General features: G+C 38.4%; 1 protein-coding gene across 1 annotated transcript in view; it reads left to right on the top strand.

Annotated features, from left to right (window-relative positions):
* The window catches only part of LOC149534760 (P-loop containing nucleoside triphosphate hydrolases superfamily protein), a 189,752-nt gene that overhangs the window by 15,804 nt on the left and 146,128 nt on the right, over positions 1-27,820 (top strand). The window contains exon 5 of the mRNA XM_089803073.1: positions 8,217-8,317. Within this exon, the coding sequence (XP_089659199.1) occupies positions 8,217-8,317 (101 nt within the window). The remainder of the gene's footprint in view (positions 1-8,216; positions 8,318-27,820) is intronic.

Raw genomic sequence — 27,820 nt, forward strand, 5'->3', positions numbered from 1 at the left:
CGCACAAGCGAAAAAGGCAACATACCCAGATCTGGAAGAGGAAAAGAAAAGAATGCAATAGGCAAAAACATAAATAGAAAAAGATATGGAGGCTGAAAGAATGCAAATGAAGGACACTACCGACACCTTAAGGAGGAACCAGGTAGAACAAAACATAATATGACGGGTAATGCAAGCTGAGTTTCCTACGAATCTGAATGACCTTTTTATAATGCTTCAGTTACAGACAACAATCTTAAACATGACGCCATCCCCAAAGGCAGTGGACTAGCCAAGGAAGAACACCCACAGTGGAAGCGGAACTACCATGGTAGACCCAATGCTACTCGCATTAAACATAGGAAGGCACCCTGCAAAATTTGAGATGGGTATTCTTGGAACCATTCTCACGGACACCATCGTAGATGGGGGGTTAGGCGTAAATGTATTGCCTGAGGAAACGTGGAAGAAGTTGGGTCAACCTACCCTATAGCTGTCTATATTCTAACTGCCTAGCATCGATCAACGTGAAATCAAACCTCTCGAAACTCTAATGGTGCAAACCCTAACGATCGGGACACAACCCTTCTTACTAGACTTTGTGGTTATTCTGCTGAAAAGAAAAGGTTACAACGCCATCTTCAAAAGGGGCTTGCTAGTACAAGCATGGGTAAAACATGACTAGTAAAGGAACGCTCTTTCCATGGAAACAGGGGGTCGCAGGTTCATAATTGACCTACACAACCAGATGTGGGCGAAGATGTGGCGGCGTCAGATTTCGAAGGTGAAGGAGACGATGAAGGAAAGAAGAGAATGGAATCCAACAAAGAAGGAATCCTAAAACTGGAAGGAGGATCCTACAATGACGACTTTGACTTTGTGAATGGCCTACTCCATTGGCAAATGGAGGACTATGAACTCTTTTGGGTTGTCACATGTTAGGGGTTGAAGAAGGAATATATGGGAAGATGCAGACAGGCACGATTAGAAGTGCAGATTTATGGTGCCTTAGGGAAAACATTTGGACACATTATGTGTAAGGTAGGCTTGAAGACAGATCTGGAGAAGGTCCATGATTCTAGAAATGCCATCTTCGACAGATGTGACCGAAGTAAAATCATTCTTAGGACACATAGGGTACTACTAGAGGTTTATTAAAAACTTCACCAAAACATCTTACCCTCTTGACAAACTAACTTGCAAAGGGGAACTCTACAAATGGGAAACATAACATGATGAGGCCTTTCAAGTATTGAAAACGCAATTAGCCATAGCCCCTATTTTGGCTTACCCAAACTGGGACAAGGAGTTCCACATACATGTTGATGTGTCAAATTTCGCAATCAGAGCAACAGTGGCACAGATAGGTGATCATGGATTAGACCACCTAGTGTACTTTGCAAGTAGACTCTTGTCAAAAGCAGAAAAGAACTACAACATGATTGAGAGGGAAGCTCTCAGAATGGTATATGTTGTGCAAAAGTTTAGACACTACTTACTAGCAACCTTGTTTGTGTTTTATGTAGACTATCAAGCCTTGCTATATTTGACAAATAAACCAATCATTCAAGGACGGATAAGTAGATGGTTACTTATTCTGCAAGAATTCACATTTAAGATTGTAGTATGGCCTGGGAAAAGCCATGTGAGCTCAAACCACCTCTCCAAAATCAAGTCAGGAGAACCACCTGAGGGAGTCAATGATGACTTTCTAGATACAATTGTTTTAGATTGACGCACTATCATCGTGGTATACAAGTAATGGAAAGTATCTTTCAACGGGTCAGTTCCCTAGGGAAATGCAACCAAACAAAAGACGAAAATTCATACTAAGAAGCCAAACATTCCAATTGGTCAACAGGCTACTATATAAGATGGGACTTGACCAAATCCCTCGACAATGTGTTCTCGAGGAGGAAATATTGAGAGTATTGAGGGAAGCACATCAAGGGCCTGTAGGGGACACATGGGGCTAGACAGAACCGCACACAATATACTTCTCTCAAGATTTTGGTCGCCTACCATGCACAATGACACGAGAGAGTGGGTCGTTGGATGTGACACATGTCAAAGAGCCGGAAAACCAATGAAAAGAGTTTTCATGCCTCTAAACCCCTCACATGCACAAGATTTGTTCAAACGGTGGGGACAAGACTTTGTTGGACCCTTGAAGATAAGCAAAGCTCATAGATGTTGATTTATTGTCATAGCGACTGAGTACCTCAAAAAGTGGGTAGAGGCACGAGCCCTACTAGACAACTCTGTACCGAGCACGGTGAGATTTATCTATGAACAAATCATTACAAGGTATGGTATTCCACTTTAGCTGACAAGTGACCAAGGAGGACATTTTGTTAATCATGTCATTAGACTACTTACAACGAAATTTGTTCTACCATTCACTTTCAAGCCTGTACTACCCGAGATCAAATAGACAAGCATAATCAAAAAACAAAATTTTGGTTTCATTGATCTATAAATTGTGCAGTGTTGAAGGTGAAGATTGGAAAGAGAAGTTGCCATCAGCTTTATGGGCTTACAATACTTCCTACAAAGTCACTACTAGGCACACTCCATTTTAGCTAATGTATGGTCAGGAGGCAGTAGTACTAATAGAGTTCATGGTACTAAGCTTAAGAATAGCCATCAAAAACAAGTTGGGAGTCATGGAGAGTCTTAGAGAGAGGTTATATATCTTGAATAAGCTCAACGAATGGAGACTAAAAGCACAATGGGCCATTGAGGTTTCATAGTGTAGGTGCAAAGTTTGGCACGACAAGCACTCGAAGTTAAACAAATTCCAACCAGGCCAGTTATTATTGAAATATAACGGATGGAATGAGATCATACCTGGCAAATTCAAAGTAAAGTAGGTTGGACCATACAAGATTTGTGAAGTGGGTGATAACAGAGCAATCAAACTGTGGACGCTGGAGGGGAAGAAAGTGATCGATTCGATAAATGGTTTGAAGTTAAAAATTTACCATGAAAGGAATGAAGGCTAGGAAGAGAATGAGATGCAGAACAAAAGATCTAGATAGAATATGAATATTTAATAATAATAGTAAATAAAGATAATAATAATATATAAATAAAAATAATTAAAGACTGCGAGCACCATAGGAATTAATTAATTTATGATTGTGATATGGGACAGCGACCAATATATAAATATTGGGAAGATGAAATAATTCATCCAAGTAGTCGAGGGATGCGATTTTAAGCCTTAGAAGAATTTTTGAAGTCTCTAGAAACCATTGCATGACATTATTACAAGTAAGAATTGTACGAAACCAATGAACTGTACAACTGTATAGTCAAGGATCCAAAACATTTCAAGCTGCCACATGTCTCGTATGGACAGTATAGTCAACCTTTCGCAAGAAGCATTGTGCCAGCCGTACAATGTTTTAGGACATTGAAGGGAAGCCCAATACCATACAACCACGCAATACAACTAACAATAAGGAGATGGAACACCGTACAGTAATATAGAGGATCAACGTCATGTACTGTATGGACACAAATTGATTAAGTATATGAACTGAGCACGTAGAGCAAGAAGGGGCAAGTATATACCGTACAACCATTTGGGCAGGAATAAGCGTACAACCACGACGAAATAGATTGGTGATACCGTATGGAGCACAATCTTTACCGTATGATCTTGAATCATTGCATAAGTTGAAACAGTAGAGCTCATAGTGTGCAGTACGACCGTACTACGACCAAGGTAAGAATCGTACACCTATGCAGACACTGTACATGCATTAGTTAAGCACACTCAAAAGCACAACATATGGCCACAGGTTAGAAAGAGCTTGAATACTGTACAACCATAGAAAAGCAAACACCCTCATGCGACCAGCAGATGCTGCACATCCTTGAGAGACACCTTACGGACCTCATACCCATTACAAATTGAACAACATTGTATGGACTTGAAGTAATACAAAATAAACCATTTCTGGCACACAAAAAAACAAATGAGAAGACAATTATCTAGTCAGTAGGGAAGAGAGCTTGGAAGAAAAAAATGGAAGAAGACTTAGCTACCAGTAAGAGGATAAATCAAAATGTGAAGACATTGCCTTCAGGCATCTGAGTTGCAGTAGGCACAAGCACAAGCACAAGGAAAAAGAAGGGCAAACAATCAGCATAGGTAGCGGCTGCAACAGTGCAACTCACACCACAAAACATTTCTTTTGAAGGCCTGAATGGAGTCGAGTGTAGGAAATGGTGGCAAGATACTTCTGAGGACTATCCGGTGAAGAATAAAATCCAAAAGGCGCAAGTAGAGTGGGCAATCTGAGTGCCAGTTTTTTGCATTAGTGATTACGAGGGCTTTTTGCATACGATGGTGGACACCTATGACCGATTCTCCAAAATCAACTCGTTTTCCTACCTAGGGCGAGACTTGGTAATCTCCTTCAGAGCACCAGACTTCACTAGGGTATTTGGCATACCTGACCATGCACAAGGAGGCAGTAAAATTGATAGCAAACCAAAGAAATAAAGTTGAGAGGTGAAGGTGTGCCTGATAGAGCTTGTGCGCAGTGAATTGTCTTAGGCAGAAAAAGAAGCATTGATGGACACTTCTAAAGGGAGAGGACTTAAAAAGTCTAATATTCAGGAAGAACATTGACATTGCCTCATGGACTTGGTTAGGAGAAGGCTCACGAGATCGAGTTGCGCGTCTGATATCTCCTTCTCGCAGGTAGCAATGATGAATGAGATCATGATTGGGAGGGTGTATAACTGGGCCGCATTACTAGTGGAACGCATGTATGAGTTCATGACACTACAACACATGACATTTTACATGCCCCATTACGCTATTGGATTATTCCTGGGCCGTATTACTGGTGGAACGCATGTATGAGTTCATGACACTACAACACAGGACATTTTACGTGCCCCATTACGCTATTGGATTATTCCTTGATGCAACAACACGAATGATTCCCCTTGATAGGTTAGAGGTCAAGCCTGGCTCACTCGCTCCAGGTGAGCCACCCATCATGCAATGGGAACATTTAGACGCACTAGGTGGGCAAAATGCCATGGTCGGGCAAAAGCGACCTAGGCAGGAGTTGGACGCAAGTTCGGAACATGGGAATACAGATAGCGGTCGAGAGGAGAGATCATCTGACGATAGTGAGACAGACGAAGAGGAAGAGGATATGGAAGATGACAAAGAGGTTGAAGTCATTATTGCGACACCACTGCTATTCCTACAGCCTACACTCTCAACGACAACTCATTTGACCCCTGTAGGTACGCATATTCTAAGTTTTGGATAGTTCAGACAAGTTGTAGTTATGACTCCTGTCACAATAGCAACAACTCCACCAATACTTGTAGAGGTCCCACCCATTCCAGAGGCAGTGGCTACATTACAGACAGGGTCTCCCCCATCAGAGTTCGAGGGCTCCTCAGGTTCGATTGGAGATTGTTGGTTTAGATGTTGTGGTCACTATAGATATTGTGTTATTGGCTACCAGTGAGGGTACTAATATATTGCAGGATTTGAGTGAGTAGGACTTGAGTGCGTGCATGAGTCAGAGTTTTTGCATTAGACCAATAGCGCCGACATCTAGTCTTCTCTCGCCTACGAGAGAAGTATCCCAGGAGATGGATCTGATAGTCTCGGAGGAGGGGAGTCATCGCAGTTGTATAGTTGAGCCACCACTTCCATCCCCAACGAATGACATTGCTCAAAGGTTGTTAGAGGCAGTGGAGACAACTTTGGGCACACAGGAGCAGTCCACATCAGTTCCCTAGACAACCATGGTGGAGGATGTAGAGGCATACTTGGTTGACATGGTGACTTGAAGTCGCCTAGTAGTGATTTTTGCGTAGAGATGCGCACTGGAGATAGTGGTGCATAAGTTGGAGTAGGTTCTATCTTTCATGTGAGTTGGTTGCCCAACGACGTTTGTAGTATGCTTCGAGGCATGGGGATGGCCGAACACAGAGACTCCAGAGATGCGGTAGGAGTGGACCGTTGGAGAGCCCGTGGTAGAGAGCCAAGTGGAGAACTTGACATGGGAGATAGAACAGGTATATTGGGATGCATACTATGCTCCTCAGAAGAGTCAGGCAGATTAGGTAGCAGTAGAGAGGGGGTTCGAGAGGAGACAACTGCCAGATTAGTGGTTGTAGAAGCCAGTTTGGCTACGCAGTAGTCAGCTTGGGAGATAGAGCAAGCAACACTCATTGTTGAGAGGGAATTAGAGAAGGCAACATTCGTATCTTAGTTGGAGGAGGTAAAGCAAGCCAACAGTCGGCTACAGATGGTGTCGGATGCAAAAGAGGTGGAGCTTCAAAACATATCTGAGATGATGAAGAGAGCCTTAGAGATTCAAATGTAGGCTAAGGCGGATTTGAACACCCCAACGCAACAGGTGCATGAGTTACGGGCACATAGGACAACTACTTCACCTGCTCCACTAGGGACGCACCCATCTTCTTAGTCTTGTTTTGATGTACTTAGTTGTTTAGTTGTCTCTATTTTGGCGTTCGGAGATGACTTTTCTTTTGGGGGGGATGATTTTGTCGGTAAAAACTATACTACAGCCGATGGAATTAGTTACTGTTTGAAAGGTTGCGTGATGGTTGAGTCACCCCTTCGGGATATATATGTACATTGTCCAAATTGAACTATGAATCATCATTGTACTCGTGATTGTAAACTAAGCTTATATGAATAAATTACTGTCTTGTTTTGTGTCATATTCTAGTCTCTGAATGCAACAGCTATCCGTTTACCTTGTACGGTAAACAATAGTTATGTGACTCAGACATATCTAGTAGAGGTTGCTTCCAACCTGAACCTCATGGGTTTATTAAGTTTGCTTGTACTGAGGCCTGAATCTGATTTAAATTTTTCAATAATAATAGAAAGAAATAAAGGGAAGTCTATTTATCAAAAGTTGATGATTTATGACCTCATGAACAATGAGAATGTCTCTGACTACCATTTATGTGCAATTACCTTCATAGTCTATAATTTGATTAAGTAATTGTTTCTTGGGGCATGTAAATTTTTATATTGGATAATTTTTTATGTTATCAAATGTCTTGACTTTCTTTGATTTATTTATTAAATCATACTAACTTTAGAATTCTTTTATTAATCTGACGAAAACTTGGAAACCTGTTAAAACAGCTATCTTGACCTCTTTATTATTGCTTCCGTTTAACAGCTTTGATGTTCTTTAGTGATGAATTTAGTTTTCTGGTTGATTTTAAATATGCATGTGGCTATTTCGCTCACTATTGTATGGCCTTAATAACCTCCTTTCAAAAGTTCAGGTCTTTACACCCTTAGAACAGTAGGTCTGGAATCCGTAGAATTTTGAAAAAGTCTACAGAATGGCAATAGATGGTCTTTTCTTCTGCGATAGCTTTTATGGTTAAAATATGATTGCTTAATGACAATACACAGTGAAACTATTCTGCCTTCATAATTAAGATTTCTGACACCTCATAGCATTTAATATAACTTGATATTATAGGCATATAACTCCTAAGCTCATTTTGCTCTTGATACTTATAAGTTCAGTAAATGAGTCTGAGGACTCAGATTGAAAGTTTTAATTTATTAAAGCTTATGTTCTTTGATGCCATTCAAAGTGGTTCTTGTGGGAAATGTCTTCCTTGAAGAGAGTTTAATCTATTTGAGCTCTGAAGCATCTTTAATGGATGCATGGCCTCAAATGGAACATTTAGATCAAGAGCTTCACTTTCTTCAAAGAAGGCTTGCCATTTCATCTTCTCTTGTAATTCATCTGGTAACACATGGTCTAGTTTATTTTGGTCATCATGAGTTTTTAGTGTGTAGTACAGCATATTCTACATGATGGTTAAATTATTAATTGAATATTTATATTATACAATAACTTGTGTCCTGGTACAAGTTTGGAAGTAGTCAATGTCTAGTGGAATCTGCCAAATAAATACTTCAGAGTCTGTAACTGGCATGTTTGCTTTGCATCTCTTCTAGTAATTTAAGATCTTCTATAAATAGAGAGCATTATGTATCATGTATAGCTTTCTAATTGTTAATGGACAGCAGTTGACCTTTTTATTACCTATTTTTCCTGTTCATTTCATATCTATGATGAAACTATTATTTGGAATGTGTTGCCATAAATTTTACATTATAATAAGTTCTTTCAAGCATTTCAATGTGAAAACCTTTTGAAGATTTCAGCTAATTATTGTTTTTTCAGGCTGATCTTCTTTTATCATATGGCTATGAAGATGACCTGAAATCTTTGGTTCCTCACATTCCGTCTCGTTGTCAGTGCCTTTTGATGTCTGCAACTACCAGGTTTATGTAGTATAATAGCAAAGTGTTTTGTCTTCACATGTTGGAACATATTTTGGAACTGCCCACAATGCAGTGGGTCTGAATTTGATGATTTTTTCTCCAATAAAAGTTTATGAACTTTAGGGATTTTCAGTAGTTATACAAAGAATACAATTGTTTTGGGTTCAAAAGATGAATGCCCGTGTTTTCAGTTTTTCGCTTAAGGATTTATTATTTGTAAGCATGAGTCATGTCTTTCTTTAATAGTGTTTGATTTTTCTCTAGCATTTGCAATTCTAGTTTTGATTAGGACCTCTCTAGTTATTGCAACAAAATTAATGAACTTGTTTGACAGAGTTATTTTCATATTTAGCCTTGGTAATCTAGTTGTTAGTTTGCACAGAATGATATCACTGCTTTGTAAGGCAATTTGCTAGTAGAGTGCTATGGTTTCTTTTCAGGATGATGATCCCTTTGCTATATCAAATGAACCATAAACTGCTCTTTAATGACAATACTGGAAGCTTCTGGAAAACCTCTCAAATTTCTGCTCATTTATTTAATTCTTTTTAAAATTACCTTTAGAGTTACTTTATACACTTATTGAATTAATTAGATAATGATACCCCTAATAAACGTTTGAGGAATTATTCAAAATAGTTAAATTAAGTATTCCTCTTTTCTCACAACTTTAGCGTACAAGAATTAAATAGGCTAATAAGTCCTGCACTTACTCTGCGGAAAGGGACATTATAGAACCCCACAAGGTATCTCAAGCAACAATAGAATAATTTCAAACTATTACCACACCCATAGCATCAAAAACATTTAAAAACCTATAAATCCTTGTACAATGGATTTGCATTATCTAATTCTTGTTAAACTTCCTTATCTTAAAAAGGTTGGCCATTCATAAATGGGTATGATTAAAAGAATAAAATATAGAACTGTTTGCAGCTGAATAAAATCTGCTAACAATTATTAAATGTTTAATTTCTTCAGTCCAATTTGACATTTAATGCTACTAATACCTTTTAATCTTTATACAAACTTTTGGGAATATTATGTCAAAAATTATATTAGCTTTGGTTTTAGATGTAGAAAATGGAAGAAAGAAATACATGCAGTTATATGATTTGAGGGTAAAATTAAGGAGGGAAATATGGCCTTTCCAATCTAGAGTAAATCAAAGAGGAAGGATGTAATATACCATTCTTGATGCGCTCTTGAATTTTCCCTAGAATCACAATTGTAACAAATTAGGGTTAGGGTTACATCTTAGCAAGTAAAATATCTCTTCAAATAGGGTGATTCTGGATTTGAATCTTTCAATTATTGGCAGTAATGTTGGGGTAAAACAAGGATACCCGCTCTCACCCACCTTATTTGGCTTGTATATTGATTAACTTGAAGAATGGCTAAACAAAATTGTAGGGGAGGGTGCAATACTGTAGGGGAGGGCACGTAGCTTGCTAGGCATGTGGTGAAGTTGCTTCTTTATGCAGATGTTTTCATTGTAATTGCACAAACAGCCTAGGATTTGAAGAACACTTGAGAGCTCTAGATAGTTTTTGTCAAGATGTTGGATGCAAATGACACTAACAAGACTATGATCATGATTTTCTCTTGAAAGAGGAAGAAGCAGCCAATAAACTTCTTTTTTGACAGAAGTTTGCTAGAGATTATGGAGGAATATGAGTACTTGGGAATTGATTTTCACAACAACCTCAGCTGGGAAACTTGTAGATCTGAACAGATGCAAGGGGGATGTACAACTTTTATTGTTGCCAAACAGGTACAGACAAGCAGAGTTGAGGGATTGAAAAACCAAGAAGGCTCTTTTTGGCCTGCTGTTCACTTCAGTTTTGGCATATGATTGTGAGGTATGGGGGAGCAACCTTTCAAACCACAAGCAGAAACAAATTAAAAGATGACAAAAACATCTTACCATCACTAGCCTTAAAGTCAAATAAACAATTCCATATGAGATTTCTTGGCTGAAGCAATGGAAGCTTCAATAGTTATTCGTTTGTCAAGCTATCTAAACAAAGTTGAAAGTATGGATAAACATTGCTGGCACAAGTTGGTTGTTAGGGAAGGTTAATCCGTACCCGTAGAAAGAAGATGCGGCTGAAGCTGAACAAGGAATGGTTGAATGAATGTGACATTGACATGCAAAAATTACCCAATACCTTAGTTGCCGGTTCGGATTCTAGTTCATATGTAGGTTCGATATTTGGGTTCAACATTCGCTCGAATTGTTTTTGAGCTGGATTTGGTTCGTTCATACAATATATATATATTTGTTTTATCTTCCAAAACACACTTAAAAGAGATGCCAAGTCATATATATATATATATATATATATATATATATATATATATATATATATATATATATATATATATAAGGATATTACAAAGTAATGAACAATAATGAAATAAATTACAAACATAAAGTCAAGTCAATAATATCTATGATCAACTTAGGTAACCAAGGGACTCAAAAGATTGTCAGTCAATATAAGTAATACATATACAAATAAAGGGCTAGTCATATTTACGGGTAAACCTATAATAATCTAGTTGGAGTCTTGCACAATGAAACCTACATGGCAATATTGTTATTCACTAAATTTTCATTAATACGCATTGATGGATTTATTAAGTCCCTTGTACAATGCTAACCACTATACAAACGATTAATGTTAACTGCGATTGATAATACCAGTACTTGGTCTTCGGTAGATATAATTCTCGATTGGTGTGAATGGAGTAAGGAAGGAGTAAAATGGCAACAATGATAAACCTCTTGTTTTGCGGGCAACTAATCTTTAACAATAATAAACTAAGTTACAATGTATTTATGTTTTAGGTTTATGGTTTAACAATATCAATATATCATTTAACATTAAAATAATGTTATAACATTTCCGTTGAAAGTCAACCCAACTCTGCCAAATTTGCATGAAATTCGTTCAAAACCATTTGACACTCCTCCCAAGTTTGTAGGTGGTTTTAAAATTTGCTGAAATTGGTCAAAAAGTCGACTAGGGTCCCATTGGGCAAATTTCCACCGAATATGTCAGAGAAAAAGTGATTTGGTTTCAAATTCGAACCGACTTCGACTTTGCATCGAATTGAATATCGATTTTCATGTTCCCTGAACGAATACAGTAACTTATAACCCAACACCAATGAAGTGGTTGGAAAATTTTCAGGGCTACCATGTGCACAAAGCAAATGGGGTGGAAAAAAATCCACTATGTGAAAGAGTTCGATCACACTTGGAATCATGAGGATAAAGACTACTTACAGGTGACAATTAAAGGTATAGCTGAATTGCTAGTGCACAACTAAGAATTGGATCTCATCATCTATGACGCAAGTTAGATTGATAGTTTCCAAGGAGGTTTCAGAAGAAAAAATGTATGTTGTGTAGCAAAGGGGTTGGTGAAACTGAATGGCACTTTATTTTCATATGTCCTGCTTACCAAAATATCCATGGTTGGTACAAGAACAACGTGAAGGAGGGCTGTCTTAATGAATTTCTTGATGAAGCAAGGCTGCACAAAACTGTTGGTTTTCTGATAAAGATTCATAACATGAGAGATGACATTGAAAAGAATATGAAAATGGTCTGGGTTTTTGATGCTGGGTCCTTTGACTGTTAGTCTCATGTAAGTCATAAAAATTCCTTCATTCATTACATAAGAAACTTGTACTAATGTATATATATCCATTATTAGAATTAGTCCATAACACATGATATTCATATAATATCTACATCATCATATTAAACCAAGGTTGCACGGGGATGGGGGTACTTCAAGTATGGGTATGCGTATGGCTATTTTTTAAAAAATAGGGGATGGATGATATTCATATAATAACTACATCATCATATTAAGCCAAGGTTGCACGGGAATGGGGGTGCTTCGGGTATGGGTACGAGTACGACAATTTTTAAAAAATAGGGGATGGAGGTACTTAGGCACGTCAATTTTTTAAATATTTTATTAGTTCATAGAAAAACTGAAAATGAGTCATAACAATGAGTTTTCAGAACAAGAACAGTGATAAAGTTTGCAGATATAATGTATTGTTTTTAGTTTAAGTTTTGCAATATGTTCGTAATAATAATATATGCAAAATGTTTAAATGCATAACAGATAAGGCAAACTTTGAACATGAAAAAGATCATAAAGCATATAACAATGACATATTGCAAATGATAAACTTCTGACTCAAACAATGATAAAGTTTACTATTAATCATTTTATATCAAAGTTTCCAACTAATTATATATTGAATTAAGCTTGATAAACAACAAGCTGCTATGCAAACAAAACACTGAAGCAAAAATCAGAAATGTTAACCAAGGTGCTTAGCTATAATGTTCTCTATTGAGTACCCACTAAGTATTGGGTGCTTGGGTATGCATACTGGTACTTGTTATGTGTCCTAGGGGTATAGGTACGAGTACTTGTGCAACTATCTATTAAATACATTAGGGTGTGAGAGAAGAAGCTGTTGGAAAAATGTGGGTTGTACAAATTGCATTACAATGTTTATATTCTAATATTTTATTTTATTATGTAAATGTTGCACCTAAATGGACGTGCAACTTGTAGAGGTTCCCGTAGAATATTCTTGATGAGTTGTATTCTAACATTGAGATATTGTTTGACATAATTATTTAATATTGGGGAAATAAATTAGAAGCACCTAATATTGGATGTGAGATCAAGACGTCAGTGAGCACATAGTTTTATGTAAACCATTTGGTAGTTTTCTGGGAGCTTGTTTTTATAATAGCAACCACAAGGGCACTTGTTGAGGGTAGAGAAGTTAGCTAGGGTAACATTTGTGAGGCTTGGAAACATGGTGTGGGATGTGTGATCTCATGCTTATTGACATAAGTGCTTGGTTGTGGCTAGGGCTTTGAAGGCTTTCATGGTTGTATTGCAATAGTATTTATGTGACGATGGATGCCTTTGGAGGCTGAGTTTTTCCCTTAGGAGGGTTTCTTAGGATCATAGTAACATGAATTGGAATCGTATCAGAATCGGCACGGCCGAATCGAATCGTGAATCGAGGGTGAATTGTCGGTGAATTGGCGGTGAATCGGCAAATTTGAAAAAACCCTTTAAATGTAAAATTTTTAACAATTTAAGACTTATTTCATGCACCTTTTATTGAATATAACTTGAAAACACTATAACATCATCAAATAGAATCTAACATACATAAACATGAAACATAAAATCCATCAAATACGTAACTATGTTATCATTATGTACTAAAATGTAAATTGTATGCTAGCTGAAGTATATAAAAATCAAATGATCATAATGATTCAAATCATAGAATCAGTAAGATGAAATCATGAAGATCTATAAGACATCAAATCATAAATGTATGTATAAATCTAAGATGAAGATCCATGAAAGTTTGAAACATATGTCTATCAGTGATTCAGTATCACTATCAATATCTATACAGTGTAAACAAAATATAAAAACAAGGTTCCAGCTCAAGCCTCATCATCCTCATCATCATCCTCTAGCTTTGTTGCAGCCTCAACCTTAGCCTCTGAGTATCCAGTTTGCTTATGAGAAAGGCGTGTAAGGTAGGTCTTAGAGGACCGCCAAGCCATGTCCCCTGCATGGGCAATGGGCTCACGAATAACGTCGCTAGGGCCTGCGTCTGTGCGTGCGTGCGTCTACCAATGCCTGAACGTGCTTTAGCTGCCTCCTCTGCCCTGGCCACAACCTCAGCCTCTACATCCACCTGGTCAACCCACGCGCGGTCTTCCTCAGTGAAGACTGGGTCCACGGTCTCTGTGATCCACTCTGATTCTGGATCAATCTCCTCCAGAATGATCGGAGAGGAGTCAGCGCCCAAAATCTGTCTGATCCTAAGACGAAGGTTGTAATGAACAAAGACAAGATCATTCAACCTCTGCATTGTTAACCTGTTTCTCCTCTTCGAGTGGATGTGCTCAAACATGGACCAACTGCGCTCACATCCAGAAGCGCTGCTTGGCTGACTCAGAATGCGGATGTCAATTTTTTGAAGGTTTGGGGTTGTGGCCCCAAACATTTGCCACCATCTATCTGAAATAAGGAAAAAACAAAAACAATTAGTCTCATTTACAAATTACAACTCTAAAATTAATGCATTATATAATCAACTTTAAGTTTAGAATCTAGATTCATGAACATTGAATATATTATTTAATTTTTACCTGGCTGTAGTGTTGTCTGAGCACTTATGGCCATTCTACCAGAGAAAAGTGGCCCCTCCTTATTGTTGAACTGGTCTAGCTCAACAATCGTAGCAGTGCTATTTTCATCGCTACTCAATCTCTGAATCACTGTGTATAAGCCAGTGAGAACCTCCACATCCGCTTTGAACTCAGGACAGAAACGAAATGCCGGATTCAGATAGTAAGCTACTGCGTGGATGGGTCGATGGAGCTGATTCTGCCATCTCCTATCGATGATGTCCCAAATAGGGCCATACCTCTCTTGCACTCCTGCATATTGGGCTCTGATGGCCTCCTTGGCCCTATCCATGCTCTCATAAATGTAGCCCATAGAGGGCTTCTCCCCATCAACAGTTCATAGCAAAGCTACAAGGGGCTCAGTGACCTACATATAAAGTAAAACGAAAAATTTGAGTCAAAACTTAAATATAAAATAAGATAACTTAAAGTAAAAGAAAAATACTAAATGTTAAATTGCAATAAATTTGCCTTAAGGATTTCTCTAGCGGGTTTCCAAAAACCATCCTCATCAAATATGCAATCCGCCACATCTAACTCTACAGTGGTCGTAGCATAGGAAGAGAAAATCCACTCCTCCCCAACAAACATGCTCCTCAATCCATCCCTTGATGTCAACAAGGACTGCAAGGTGATGAAATTCGAGGCAAACCTCGTGATACCTGGGCGAGCTAACTCCTTGCCTTTTGTGTACTTCCTCATTGTGCTAAGAACAAATGCATGATTATAAATGAATTTGCATATGTTTTTTGCCCTTTCCACACATGACTTGACAAACTCAAGTTTGCCAATTTCCTCCAACATGAGGTCAATGCAGTGTGCCGCACAAGGGGACCAAAATATGGTGGGGTGCCTCTCCATCAAAAGTTTACCTACAACAATTTTAAGTCAATTAGAAACTCAAGTTTCAAAATTCAAATAAATTTATTTTCAAAACTTGAAAAGTTAAAAGTTTACTTGCTGCAACATAATTTGCTGCATTATCCGTCACCACCTGGATCACATTTTGTTCCCCCACCTCTGCTATAACTTCCTCAATAGCCTCACATAAATATGTGGCATTTTTCACATGTGTGGAAGCATCAATGGATTTTATGAACATGGTATATCCTACAAGTAACAAAACAACGAATTATAATATTAAATGGATCATTAACGAATTAACATTCAACAAATCAAAATTTACAATTATGCATGTAGGAAAGTAGAATGATCAATCACCTCCACAGGATACAAGAAAATTGAGGAGTGTTCTATTCCTCCTATCGGTCCAACCATCAGTCATGATGGTACAACTCTTTGCAATCCATTCTTTTCGGTTCTCCTCGAGGTCAACCCTCATGTCCTCTACCATCTCATCCAGGAGGTAACCGCTCAACTCAGCCTCAGTTGGGGCTTTAAACCCCGGACCACAAATAGCAACCGCATCTATCATATTCTGCCAATAAGGAGCCCTGTCACAAATAAAAGTTTAGATGTCAAAGACTCAAATTATAAAACAAGTAGATATAATTAAAGTTTTACTTTTACTTTTAATTATAACTTTAAAGAAAACAAAGAAAAAAGAATCAATTACTTAGCTGCAATAAATGGAATATTGCAAAAGTACCAAAATTTGCATATCTCCTTTCTGGCAGCATCGTGAATCTCCTTGTTCAAACCCATGCCCTCAAGCGTGGGTTGGGAACCAGGAATAGTGCGGGGCACAAAGTAACTATCCATTTTGTTTTTCCGCACTCTAGGCTGCAATAGGTTGGTGTGGGACTCTGTCTTAGTATGTGACCGACTAGCACTAGCACTAGCATGAGTAGAAGAACTAGGATAAAAAGGAGGCCTAGAAGAACCCTCTCCAACACAACCTACGGATGTGGACGCTGATGCAGATGCAGATGTGGATGCGGCTGCGAATGCGGGAACATGGGAGCCAATACCCCTTAACCCTTCAACTTGCATTTTCCTATTTGCTTTGTCTTTTTCAATTTTTTCTAATGCCATTGAGCAAGTGTGTTTTGCCTCAGGTGTTTGGTGAGTGCAAATTGTAACATCGTATCCAGGTATAGCAGCAATGTGGAATTTCAATCTATAAATACCCCCGGAAGTTATTTTTTCTTTACAAAACATGCATTTTGTTTGATATTTGGTTCTTCTAGGAAACTCTTCATTATATTTCCAACATTCATCTTTTTTACCCATTAGAATTTGCGAAAAATGAGAGCAAAGGCTGTTGCAATAAAAAAAATATTGTAAAATATCAAAGTTTGAAGCTAATAAAAGTTAGAAAACAACAAACCCTAGCTTGCAACTTAGTAAAAATAAAGAACATTCAAGATTTACACTAAAATTCTTGAAAATTATAGAAATTTAACAAAAAACGCATAATACACTAAAAATTTAACAAAAAATGCATAATACACTAACATGCAAGAAAAAAATAAGCACTTACCTCTTGCAAATGAGTTGAGGAGTGTTGATATTGGCTCCTTAATGCTCCCAAAGCAATTGATGGGCTCCCCAAATGGCCTGCTGATCTCTTTGGTACTCTTCCTTCTTGCCGGTTGGAAACCTATGGCTTTTCTTTTCTCTTCTTCTCTCTCACTTTTCCTCTCTTCTACTCATGCTTAACAAATAGAAGGCCCTTTAGGGTTATAAAAAAGAGAATAGGTTAAAAACAAAGTAAAAAAAACAAGTGATTTAAAAAAAAAATTCAACTCCCCTTTTTACATGCCGCGGGCGATTCATACCCAATTTTTAAAGGCGATTTTGGCGATTTTTACATGAATCGCCTGAATTGCCAATTTAGGCGATTCATGGCCGAGAAATCGGCGATACCAATACATGATTCAAAAAAAATCGCACAGCATGAATCTGGTCGCGAAATTGCCGATTCAGGTGATTTTTGGGCGATTCTCGTTACTATGCTTAGGATATATCTTGTTTCACATTTTTGTTGATATGTTGTCAATTCTCTTGCATGTGGATTCTAAGTGTTTATTTGCATAGGATCTCTTATGGGTTATGTGAAAATTGTTACTCTGTTGACTATAAGTTTCCTTACAAGCGCTATTAGAGTTATGGTTTTATTCTTGTAACCCTAGGTTTAATCCATGGGAGTGCATGAAAGAATGTTAAGAAAATGTATGATATGAGGGTTTGTTGCAAATTTGGGGATTGTGGATTTGTGGGGTTTTGCAGATCTAATTTTACGAGAAACTATTGGTTAAGGTTTTTTTGGATGTTTTATTTAAATGAGGGTTTTTGGGGGGAATTTGCAAAAATGCCCTTTTGGGTAAAAATGGACCTTACAATTGGATCTAGGTTGGCCTTCCAAAGAATTTTGATATTAAATATGCCCTATTTAGGCAAAGTTGAAACGTGAGCCAATTTTTTTTTGCCATATGATTGTGTGTACTATGTAGGTGTTGTGGGGTGTCGTAAGAAAAAATTAAAATTCTACAATTAATTTTATTAAAACTTGAAAAAAAAAGAAAAAGAAAATGTGCAGAGCGCATTGGGGTTGAAAACTAAAATAATTTATTTTTTGTAAAGAAGAAAAGTTCGTGGTGGGGTGAGGTCGTTACCCCCCAACCCATGGTAGTACTCGTAGGATACTTACAACTGACAATCTGTAGACCGTGTGATTATTAGTTCGCAAGCCTTGCAGTACACGTGGGTTGCTCCCCCCTCCCTCCTCTGAATTTTATGAGAAATTCTTGGTTAAGGGTTTTTTTGAGGTTTCATTTAAAGGAGGGTTTTTGGGGGGAGTTTTCAAAAATGACCTCTTGGGTAAAAATGGACCTCACAATTGGATCTAGGTTGGCCTTCCAATGAACTTTGATATTAAATATGCCCTATTTAAGCGAATTTGAAAAGTGATGCAATTGTTTTTTGCCATACGATTGTGTGGATTGTGCTGGTATTGTTGAGTGTCATCAGAAAAAAATGAAAATCTACAGTTAATTTTATTAAAACGCGAAAAATCAAAAAAAGAAAATACGTACTGTAGATTTTCATTTTTTTCTGATGACACTCAACAATTTTTTTTTTTGATGACACTCAACAATACCTGCACAATCCACACAATCGTATGGCAAAAAACAATTGCATCACTTTTCAACTTCGCCTAAATAGGGCATATTTAATGTCAAAGTTCGTTGGAAGGTCAACCTGGATCCAATTGTGAGGTCCATTTTTACCCAAGAGGTCATTTTTGAAAACTCCCCCCAAAAACATTGGGGTTGAAAAATATATATATTTTATAAACAAGAAAAGGTTTTGGTGGGGCGGGGTCACTACCCCCAATCCCATGGTAGTACCCACAGGGTACTTACAACTGACAATCCATAGATCTTGTGATTGTCGGTACGCAAGCCTTGCAGTATACGTGGAAGGTACCACCCTTGGGGAGTCGTCGCCCTCCCATGCAAGTCGTGGGGTGTGGCGCCTTCACGAGGTGGGTGATTTTTTTAAATAAACCAAAACACTTTTAAAGGTTTTTCACCCACATTTATTTTTATTTATTAAATAAAAACTTTGAGAAATATAATTCTGCCTTGTTAATATTTTCAATGGTATTTTATCATTTTAAAAATATTTGATGCTGTAGTAAATTATATGCCTATTGTATGTCATGAGGTGTTCCCTTTGACTGGGGAAAATAAATGAAATATTTGTTTGGCATATTAGAAAAACTTGAAAAGTGGTTTTAATGGGGGCATTGGGATTTTTTGGAATCCACATTGTTGTATTTATGGCCAAGGAGGCTTTCTTTCATGGAGCATAACTTGGGCATATGGAGTCGGATTTTGGACTTTGAATAGTTGACGAAAAACTCTTGAAAAGCTCTACACATTGGTTCAGATTTGGTGTAGGTGTCACATGATTTATTTGACGATATATTGATCTAAATTGTTTATGGATTATATCGACCTATGGTGAGACATGGTTTATTTTTGAGATTTGGATTTGATGTCATTGTATACTAGTATGTATATCAAATTGGTCTCATGTTGACATGGTTATTAGTATTTGATTTGGATATGTATGTTGCATTGCTGGGGCTACAAGTTGTGCAACTTTGGAAGTGGTCTATACTTACAAGTTGCATTTATGGCTTGGATATGAGTTGTCTATTTCCATATATCTTTCATTATTGATAAATACTCAGATTGGTGGTATGATTTTCTTTATGACATGGTTTGCTGATTTGTTTTCATGTAGAGGGGATGAGATATTATTGCTAAGTTATGTAGACATATACTTTAGTTGATGATTTTTTGTTTGGATTCTTGATTTGGTTATGACAGCATATCTTCTTGGTTGAGGATCTTGGTTACTTTGGTTTCTTTTGGGAGCTCAAATGCATGTTTTGAGTTCTTTGATGGTTTGATGCCTTGATTGATTCTCATGTTAGAGGATGGTGTTTTATCATGATGTTACAGATATAGCTTGCATACACTGTTTAGGAGCTTGTCATAGTGATGATATGACAGTGCAAGATTGGTTATTGGTTTGTTGGTTGGCAGTTTTGTATCTTTTTGGTTTGGAGATCTTGGGTTCAGTTGGTACTAACATTTTAGTTCTATGCATGTAGACATGGAGGATATACATGTAGGAGTTGGAAATCAAGATGCCATGGGTGACTTGGTACCACGATTGAGTGGGAGTTGTTAGGAGAGATGTATATAGTGCTTGCAGATATTGAAGGGTGTCTTAGACCCTGTTGTAGCAGAAACATCTTTGATGTTGGTGTGCTTGTAGGTGTTTGTTATCTTCATGGTGTGTGGAGATGTTGACATCTTGAGGATTCATGGGGTCCTTGGTAGAGGTATAGTTTATGTTTTCATTTGAAATGTTATCCTTGGTGTTAGGATGATTTCATTATTATGTCATGGTATACTCTTGATGTGCATTTAGAAGTTTGACATGTTATGGGATGTTATGGTATAGTTTATGTTTTCATTTGAAATGTTATCCTTGGTGTGCTTGTAGGTGGTGGTTATCTTCATGGTGTGTGGAGATGTTGACATCTTGAGGATTCATGGGGTCCTTGGTAGAGGTATAGTTTATGTTTTCATTTGAAATGTTATCCTTGGTGTTAGGATGATTTCATTATTATGTCATGTTATACTCTTGATGTGCATTTAAAAGTTTGACATGTTATGGGATGCTCATATGGAGCATGTTATCTCTTTGGTTGAGATGGTTAGATTATGTTGTCATGTTTATGATCTTGATTCCTAGGTTGGATTGGTGACATTAATCTTGGCTTAGTTTTTTGGTATTGAGGACATTAATCATTTCCTAGACACTTCTTGATATTGCTATGTTGCATTTGAAGTTGGCATGGATTGGTTGATTATAGGTGCTCATGGACACTGAGAGACAGTGGTGATGTTGATTTCTCTTGGGATTAGAGATGTATGTTTTGCAACAATTGATGATTTAAGCAGGAAGAGCGAGGAGCATTCATTTGGTATGGACTTGAAAGGAGAGTGTTCTTAGATTAGTTTTGGTTGGAGATTTGGATATCTTGATGAACATTCTCATTTCCTACTATTGGTCTACTTAGCAGTTTACTACTTGAGAGGTATAACCCATTGTTCCTTTCAAGTGCATTGTGTTTATGCCCAACTTTTTTGACATAGGTCTTGAGCTATGGCGTGAGTCCGTTTTGGAGGATTCATTCAAGAGGTGGTTTGCCATTGGTTATCTCCTTGTGCATATGTTTTTGTTATGCTATCATTATGATTGAGTTTAGGAGATTGTTTTATTGGGCATATGTTTTGGTTTAGGAATGGTAATGATTTTGACTTTCTTGCGAGAGGCTTACATCCATGATTGGTTATGGTATGGTTTTGGGTGTTGTGGCTTTTTGGTTGGGGTTTTATGGAGGAGATCATACTTGACATAGTTACCATTTAGAGGTGTGGAGGACATGCTACATTTTATGATTTGCAATGTTTCTCTTTAGTCTTGGCTATCTTCTTGGATGTGCGGTTTCACTTTCTTTGGGTTGGGATTCGTTGGAGCTTGTAATCACTGGTTTGTGTTCATGTGTGTCATGTTGGTAAGGGCAAGGTTGTGTTAATGAAACCATGTTAATGTTATATAGATCGACTTGTGCAAATGTACTAACATTGCCATTGTTGTTGGTGTTATCCAAATGCAGATTTGAAGACTTATAAATATGAGGAGAGACTAGATAATAATAGTATATTAACAATAAGATAAATAACCATATATATAATATATATAATAATATATATAAAACAGTGTTACACGGGGACTCACACCCCCCTCCTAAACCTTGGTGTACCTGTCCCCGAGATGTCCCCACACCGAGTACTCGCGTACTCAAGTACCCCCACCTCTGTCGTTTGGTAACCATGCCACTGGATTGGGGACTTGAATTTCTATTTGAAATTTGATTTTTGAATGTTACTATTGGGTATGTAATATGTTATTATGTCTGAATGTTCAATGGTTCTAGGTCATGTTGCAAGTTTGGTTTTTTCAAGTATTTTAGTTTGGTATGTTCTACAGAAACATCATTTCATAACAAGCATTTCAAGTTCTATATGTATACTATACATCGCCCCTCCTCGCCCCTTCCTCCCCTTAACGTTGTCCCCTAGCCGTCCCCCCCTGTCTCGAAAATGAGGCTCATTTTTCCCCTGTCTCGACATGCTGCCATCTCAACACACCCCATACTGGTGTTACATTGATATAAAATATAATATATATTATAATACTATATATATATAATATTATATATATAAGAATATTTATCTAAATGATGATTTACCATCAACAATGTATCTCACGATTGAATCAATCTGACTGAGGCTACAAACTTAACACTCCCTCTTAGCTAGGGAGGATTGTAATAGAACATATTATGCTTTCAAGTATATGAAGAGATATCATCTCAGTATGATATTCCTGGAATGACATATTTAAGGATATTGTAATATCCTCCCCTGATTTGAACTTTGACTTGTAGAAATTTAACTTAAGGAATATTGTCAAACACTTTGTATGCAAACTCATAAAGCTTATTTCCTCAATAAATTGCTTTCCAATGAGTAGATTTACGAACAACTATGAAGTGACATTAAAATGCATAATACACATCATAACATTTTCACAAACACTTGGCACACATTCAACAGTATATGAAAAATTTGGAAACTCTTTCAATCTGCTGATAAAAGGGTGATTTTTAAATGTAGATGTGCACTTACAGCTGCCTTAAAGGCTGCAACAACTATTCAGACTTGTATTCAACAATTATTATGCAAAGTATCAAAATTTGGCAGAAGAAACCTGGAATTAGTTGCCGTAGTATTTTGTAGATGTAGTCGGCAGCCCTCCAAACTTCTAATCAGCCGGAAAAACAAGTAAACTTGATACCAACACCGTTCACGCCGTACTGTAGCAAAATACTGTTCATGCCGACTGCAGCAAAATACTGTTCATGCCGCACTATAGCAATAAGTAACTTCAGATCTGCACCTCAAACCCTTGTAAATTTCTTTATGCGAACGCCCCAAATGAAACCCAGTGTATTTCCTGAAGTGAAAACACCCTTGATCCTCCTGACTGTGTCTTCCAACAGCGAAGAGAATGCTAGCAAAGAGGGATTCCGTCCTCCAAGCTCGATAATCAGATATCCAGCAACATAACATTAATCTTCATCCAAGCATACAAAAAATAAGCTCTTCCATTTCTTTTATAGTGTTCTCACAAGAGCTCAACCCTTCGTTTTCTCAATGTGGGATAAAACATAACTCCCTTTATGTACCTTATGTCTCCAACGTGTTATAAAAATAAAAGGAACTCTTTTAATTTAAATATTTTCCACAAACTATAGTCTATGCATTAATAAAGTTAAATATTTAAATTTAACTTTATAAAATGGCTTTATCAATGCATAACAAATCTTATCAATGATAAATAAGTTTTCCTGTCAATTTTAAACAATTACCATCGACATACCACTGTGACTGAATGTCCGGCCATGTCCAAGATGACTTACTATAAATAGTAAGTATGCCCAAAGTTGCCCCAGAACCCCTCAGAAAGACTTGCAACTGAAACTGTCTAGGCCAAATGGCCTCTAAGCCCCTTTAATGTCCTAGTTAGCCTACGGGACTGTGGGGAAATAGGCTAACGACAACATCATGCTATGAATGCTAGAAAGGGGACATTACAGTCCGCCCTTCCCAAAATTGCTTGTCCTCAAGCAATTTCAGCTCTGGATGCTGCAATATCTGCTCATTTTCCCAAGTAGCATCCTCGACAGGTAGGTTCCTCCACTTCACTAGATACTCCCTAATAGTTCTCCTGCGAAGCACCCTCTCCTTGGAGTCAAGTATGGCCTCGGGAACCAAGATAAGCTTTCCCGCATCATCAAGAGGTGGCAATACTACTGAAGGCACCACATTGTGACCCAATGCCTTCTTAAGGCGTGACACATGGAACACATTATGCACTTTACTGTCTGCAGGCAACTCCAACTCATAAGCTACTTCGCCCACTCTCCTGATTACTTTGAACGGTCCATAGTAGCGTGGTTTCAATTTCTCTGCTCCACTCTTCTTGAGAGAGGACTGTCTATACGGCTATAACATGAGGTACACCATATCTCCCACCTCAAAAGACCTCTCAACCCTGTGCTAATCAGCATATTGCTTCTGCTGATTTTGTGCTTTTTGCAAATTTTCCTTCAAGGATCGCATAATGTCCTGGCACTCCTGCAAAGTATCCTTGGCCTTAGGCACCCTGCTGTCCCCAAATAACAAATCCAAAAAATTAGGAGCATCATACCCGTACAGTGCCATAAAAGGGGACATTTGAATAGACATATGGAAAGAGGTATTATAGCAGTACTCCCCTAGATGTAGCCACTTCACTCAAGCCTTCTGCTCTCTTCCAATGTAGTTTCGAAGGTACCCCTCAACCCATTTGTTCACTATCTCTGTCTGCCCATCAGTTTGGGGATGGTAGCTGGTACTCGGAGTGAGCTTTGTTCCACATAACCTGAACAACCCCTGCCAAAAGTGGCTCATAAATCTGCTGTCTCTGTCACTGACTATGCTCCGTGGTATCCCATGTAGTCTGAATACCTCTCGAAAAAATAGTTCTGCTGTTTGTGCTGCTGAATATGTAGACGAAATTGCAAAGAAATGTGCAAATTTCGTCAATCTGTCTACCACAACAAAGATACAATCCCGACCCTATGCCTTGGGGAGGCCTGTGATAAAATCCATGGAAATGCTATCCCACTTCTTCTCTGGTATGGGTAGGGGCTGTAGTAAACCACCCGGAAAAGAATGTTCCTGTTTGTTCTGCTAACGCACAGGGCATTCCCTCACAAACTGAAGCACCTCTGATTTGAGTCCTTTCCAAGTGAAGCGCTCTCTCACCTGTCGATATGTCTTAAAGAATCCGGGATGTCCTGCCATCGGTGAATCATGAAATGCCCTCAAAATCTTCTGCTTCATAGCAGACCCGGGTACTAAATAAATCCTTTCCTTGTAGATGATCAGATCATTTACGACAGTGTATCGACTATCTTGAATAGCTCCCTCAATAATGCTAGATGCCCAACTATCCTTAGCATATTCTGCCAAGATCATCTCTCTCCAATCATCCATGACTATCCCAACAGCAAGCAAATGAGGCCTTCTAGATAAAGCATCTGCAACAATATTTTTCTTCACTTTGACATAGGCTATGTCGAAATCATAGGCCTGTAATTTACTCACCCATTTCTGTTGCCTGTCATTAAGGTCCTTCTGTCCAAGGAAATGTTTCAAGCTATTATGATCTGTTTTTACTGTGAACCGGCTTCCCACTAAGTACTACCTGAACTTAGCTAACGCGTGCATGATTGCTAGCATCTCTTTGTCGTAGATGCTGTAGGTTCTCTCCACTCCTCATAATATTCTACTCTCATATGCGATGGGATGTTTGTCTTGCATGAGAACAACTCCTATGCCCTCTCCCGAGGCATCGCACTGCAGCTCAAAGGGCCTGGTGAAATCTGGAATGGCTAAAACAGGACATGTACTCATCAGCTCCTTAAACCTGTCAAAACAATCCTGAGCCCTCTCTGACCACTTGAAACTATCTTTCCGTGTCAAATCTGTAAGTGGTGCTGCTATCTGTGAAAAAACCTTAACAAATCTGCGGTAGAACCCACAAAGCCCAAGAAATCCCTTGAGTTGTGAAGTGTTCCTCGATGGTGGCCAATCCAGAATGGCCTTGATCTTGTCTGGGTAAACCCGAACACTTCCTGCACTAATAATATGCCCTAGATAGAGCAACTCTGGCATCCCAAACTCACATTTACTCATCTTGGCATATAATGACGCCCTCTCTAGAATACTGAGCACTGTATCAATATGCTTCAAATGTTCCTCCCAAGTACGGCTGTATATCAGTATATCATCAAAAAATATCAACACAAACTTCCTCAACTGATCTCTGAACACTCTATTCATACAGGATTGGAAAGTGGCAGGGGCATTTGTCAACCCAAAGGGCATGACTAAGAACTCAAAATGTCCATAGTGGCATCTAAAAGCTGTCTTCTCCACATCCACCTCTCTAACCCGTATCTGATGGTAGCCGGATCTCAAATCAATCTTGGAGAAGTTGCATGCACCATGCAATTCATCAATAAGCTCATCGATGCACGGGATAGGGTAACGGTTCTTGATTGTCTTCTTGTTTAGCTCCCTATAATCAATGCACATCCTCATTGTACCATTCTTCTTCTTCACCAATACTACTGAAGAAGCGAAAGGACTTTTGCTTGGCCGTATGTGCCCCATGTCAATCAACTCCTTAATTGCCTTTTCTATTTCATCCTTACATCTCTTCGGATGGCGGTAAGGTGTGATGATAACTGGCTTAGCCCCTTCCTCTAATTCAATAACATGCTCGATTCCCCTATCCGGGGTTCTCCCTGGAGGTATCTCACCAAACACCTTAGTATGTTTGGTTATTATTTTTTGTACATCCCGTGGATACTCTTGTTTATGTTGCTCTGTCATCTCAAGCATTACTCTAAACTCTGCTGCCCACTGCACCTGATCATGTCTAAAGAAACTCTGCATCCGCTTGAGTGACACTACTCGAAGTCTCCCATCTGACAAACCTCTGAGCACTATCTTCTTACCATTTGCCTCAAACCTCATTTCCATTTTCTCAAGGTTAAATGTAAACTCTACCAGAGACTTCATCCAGTTCATCCCAAGCACCATATCCTGATCACCAATGTTGACCACAAAGAAATCTCCTGTCATGTCATAATCTCCCAAACGAAGCTGCAAGTTGGAGATTTTCTTGGTACATTCAATTTTGAAGCCATCGGCAACCATCACCTTAAATCCCCTATGCTCCTCTGTATGTAGCCCTCTGCGTGTCACAAACTTCTCATCAATGAAGTTATGTGTCGCCCCTGTATCAATGAGTGCCACAACTCTCTGTCCATCCAAGGTTCCCCTAACTCTGAAAGTGACGGCCTCCTGTATACTTGACAATTGAGCTATCGTGCTATCACCGCGTGCTTCCTCTTGTGAAGAACTATCATCATCTCCATCTGATTCGGATGACTGCTCTGAATCTCCATCTACTGACTCTTCGGCTGAAAAGTACTCCATCTGCTTAGCTTTTGCTTTCATTGGACACTTATGTGACAAATCCCAAGGCTCCCTGCAATGAAAACAAAGCTTCTTCTTCCTGAGATCATTAAGTGTCTCATTGTCCAACCTCTTACTTTCCTCCTTAGCTGGCTGAACCTCTTTATGAAAAGGTTTCCTGTCCTTATCTTTCCTTGAAGGGAAACTCTTTGCCTGGAATTTATTTTTTGAAGATGAAGAGGAATCCATGTCACGAGCTTTCTTAATGGCTTCCTGCAAAGTGGGAGGGTCGAGAGCTTTAATCCACCCTCTCAACGGATCAGCTAACCCATCCATAAATAGAACTAGTATCCTCCATTCAGATACATCTGTTACTAACACTGCAAGTTTCTGAAACTCTGAAATGTATGTTTCCAATGATCCCCACTGTTTAAGCTGAGCTAACTCCTTGAAATGGAGTTTTGGATCCTTCCTATCAAAACGTTCAATCAGCCTCTCTATAAACTCCACATATGAGGTAATGTGTGCATGTCCCATAGTGACCATACCATGATGCCACCACTCGTGTGCTAACCCATCCAGATG

This window comes from Cupressus sempervirens, chromosome 10 (assembly GCF_028749045.1).
Source record: "Cupressus sempervirens isolate cs-2001-9-10 chromosome 10, ASM2874904v1, whole genome shotgun sequence".
In the NCBI taxonomy this organism is placed as follows: Eukaryota; Viridiplantae; Streptophyta; class Pinopsida; order Cupressales; family Cupressaceae; genus Cupressus; species Cupressus sempervirens.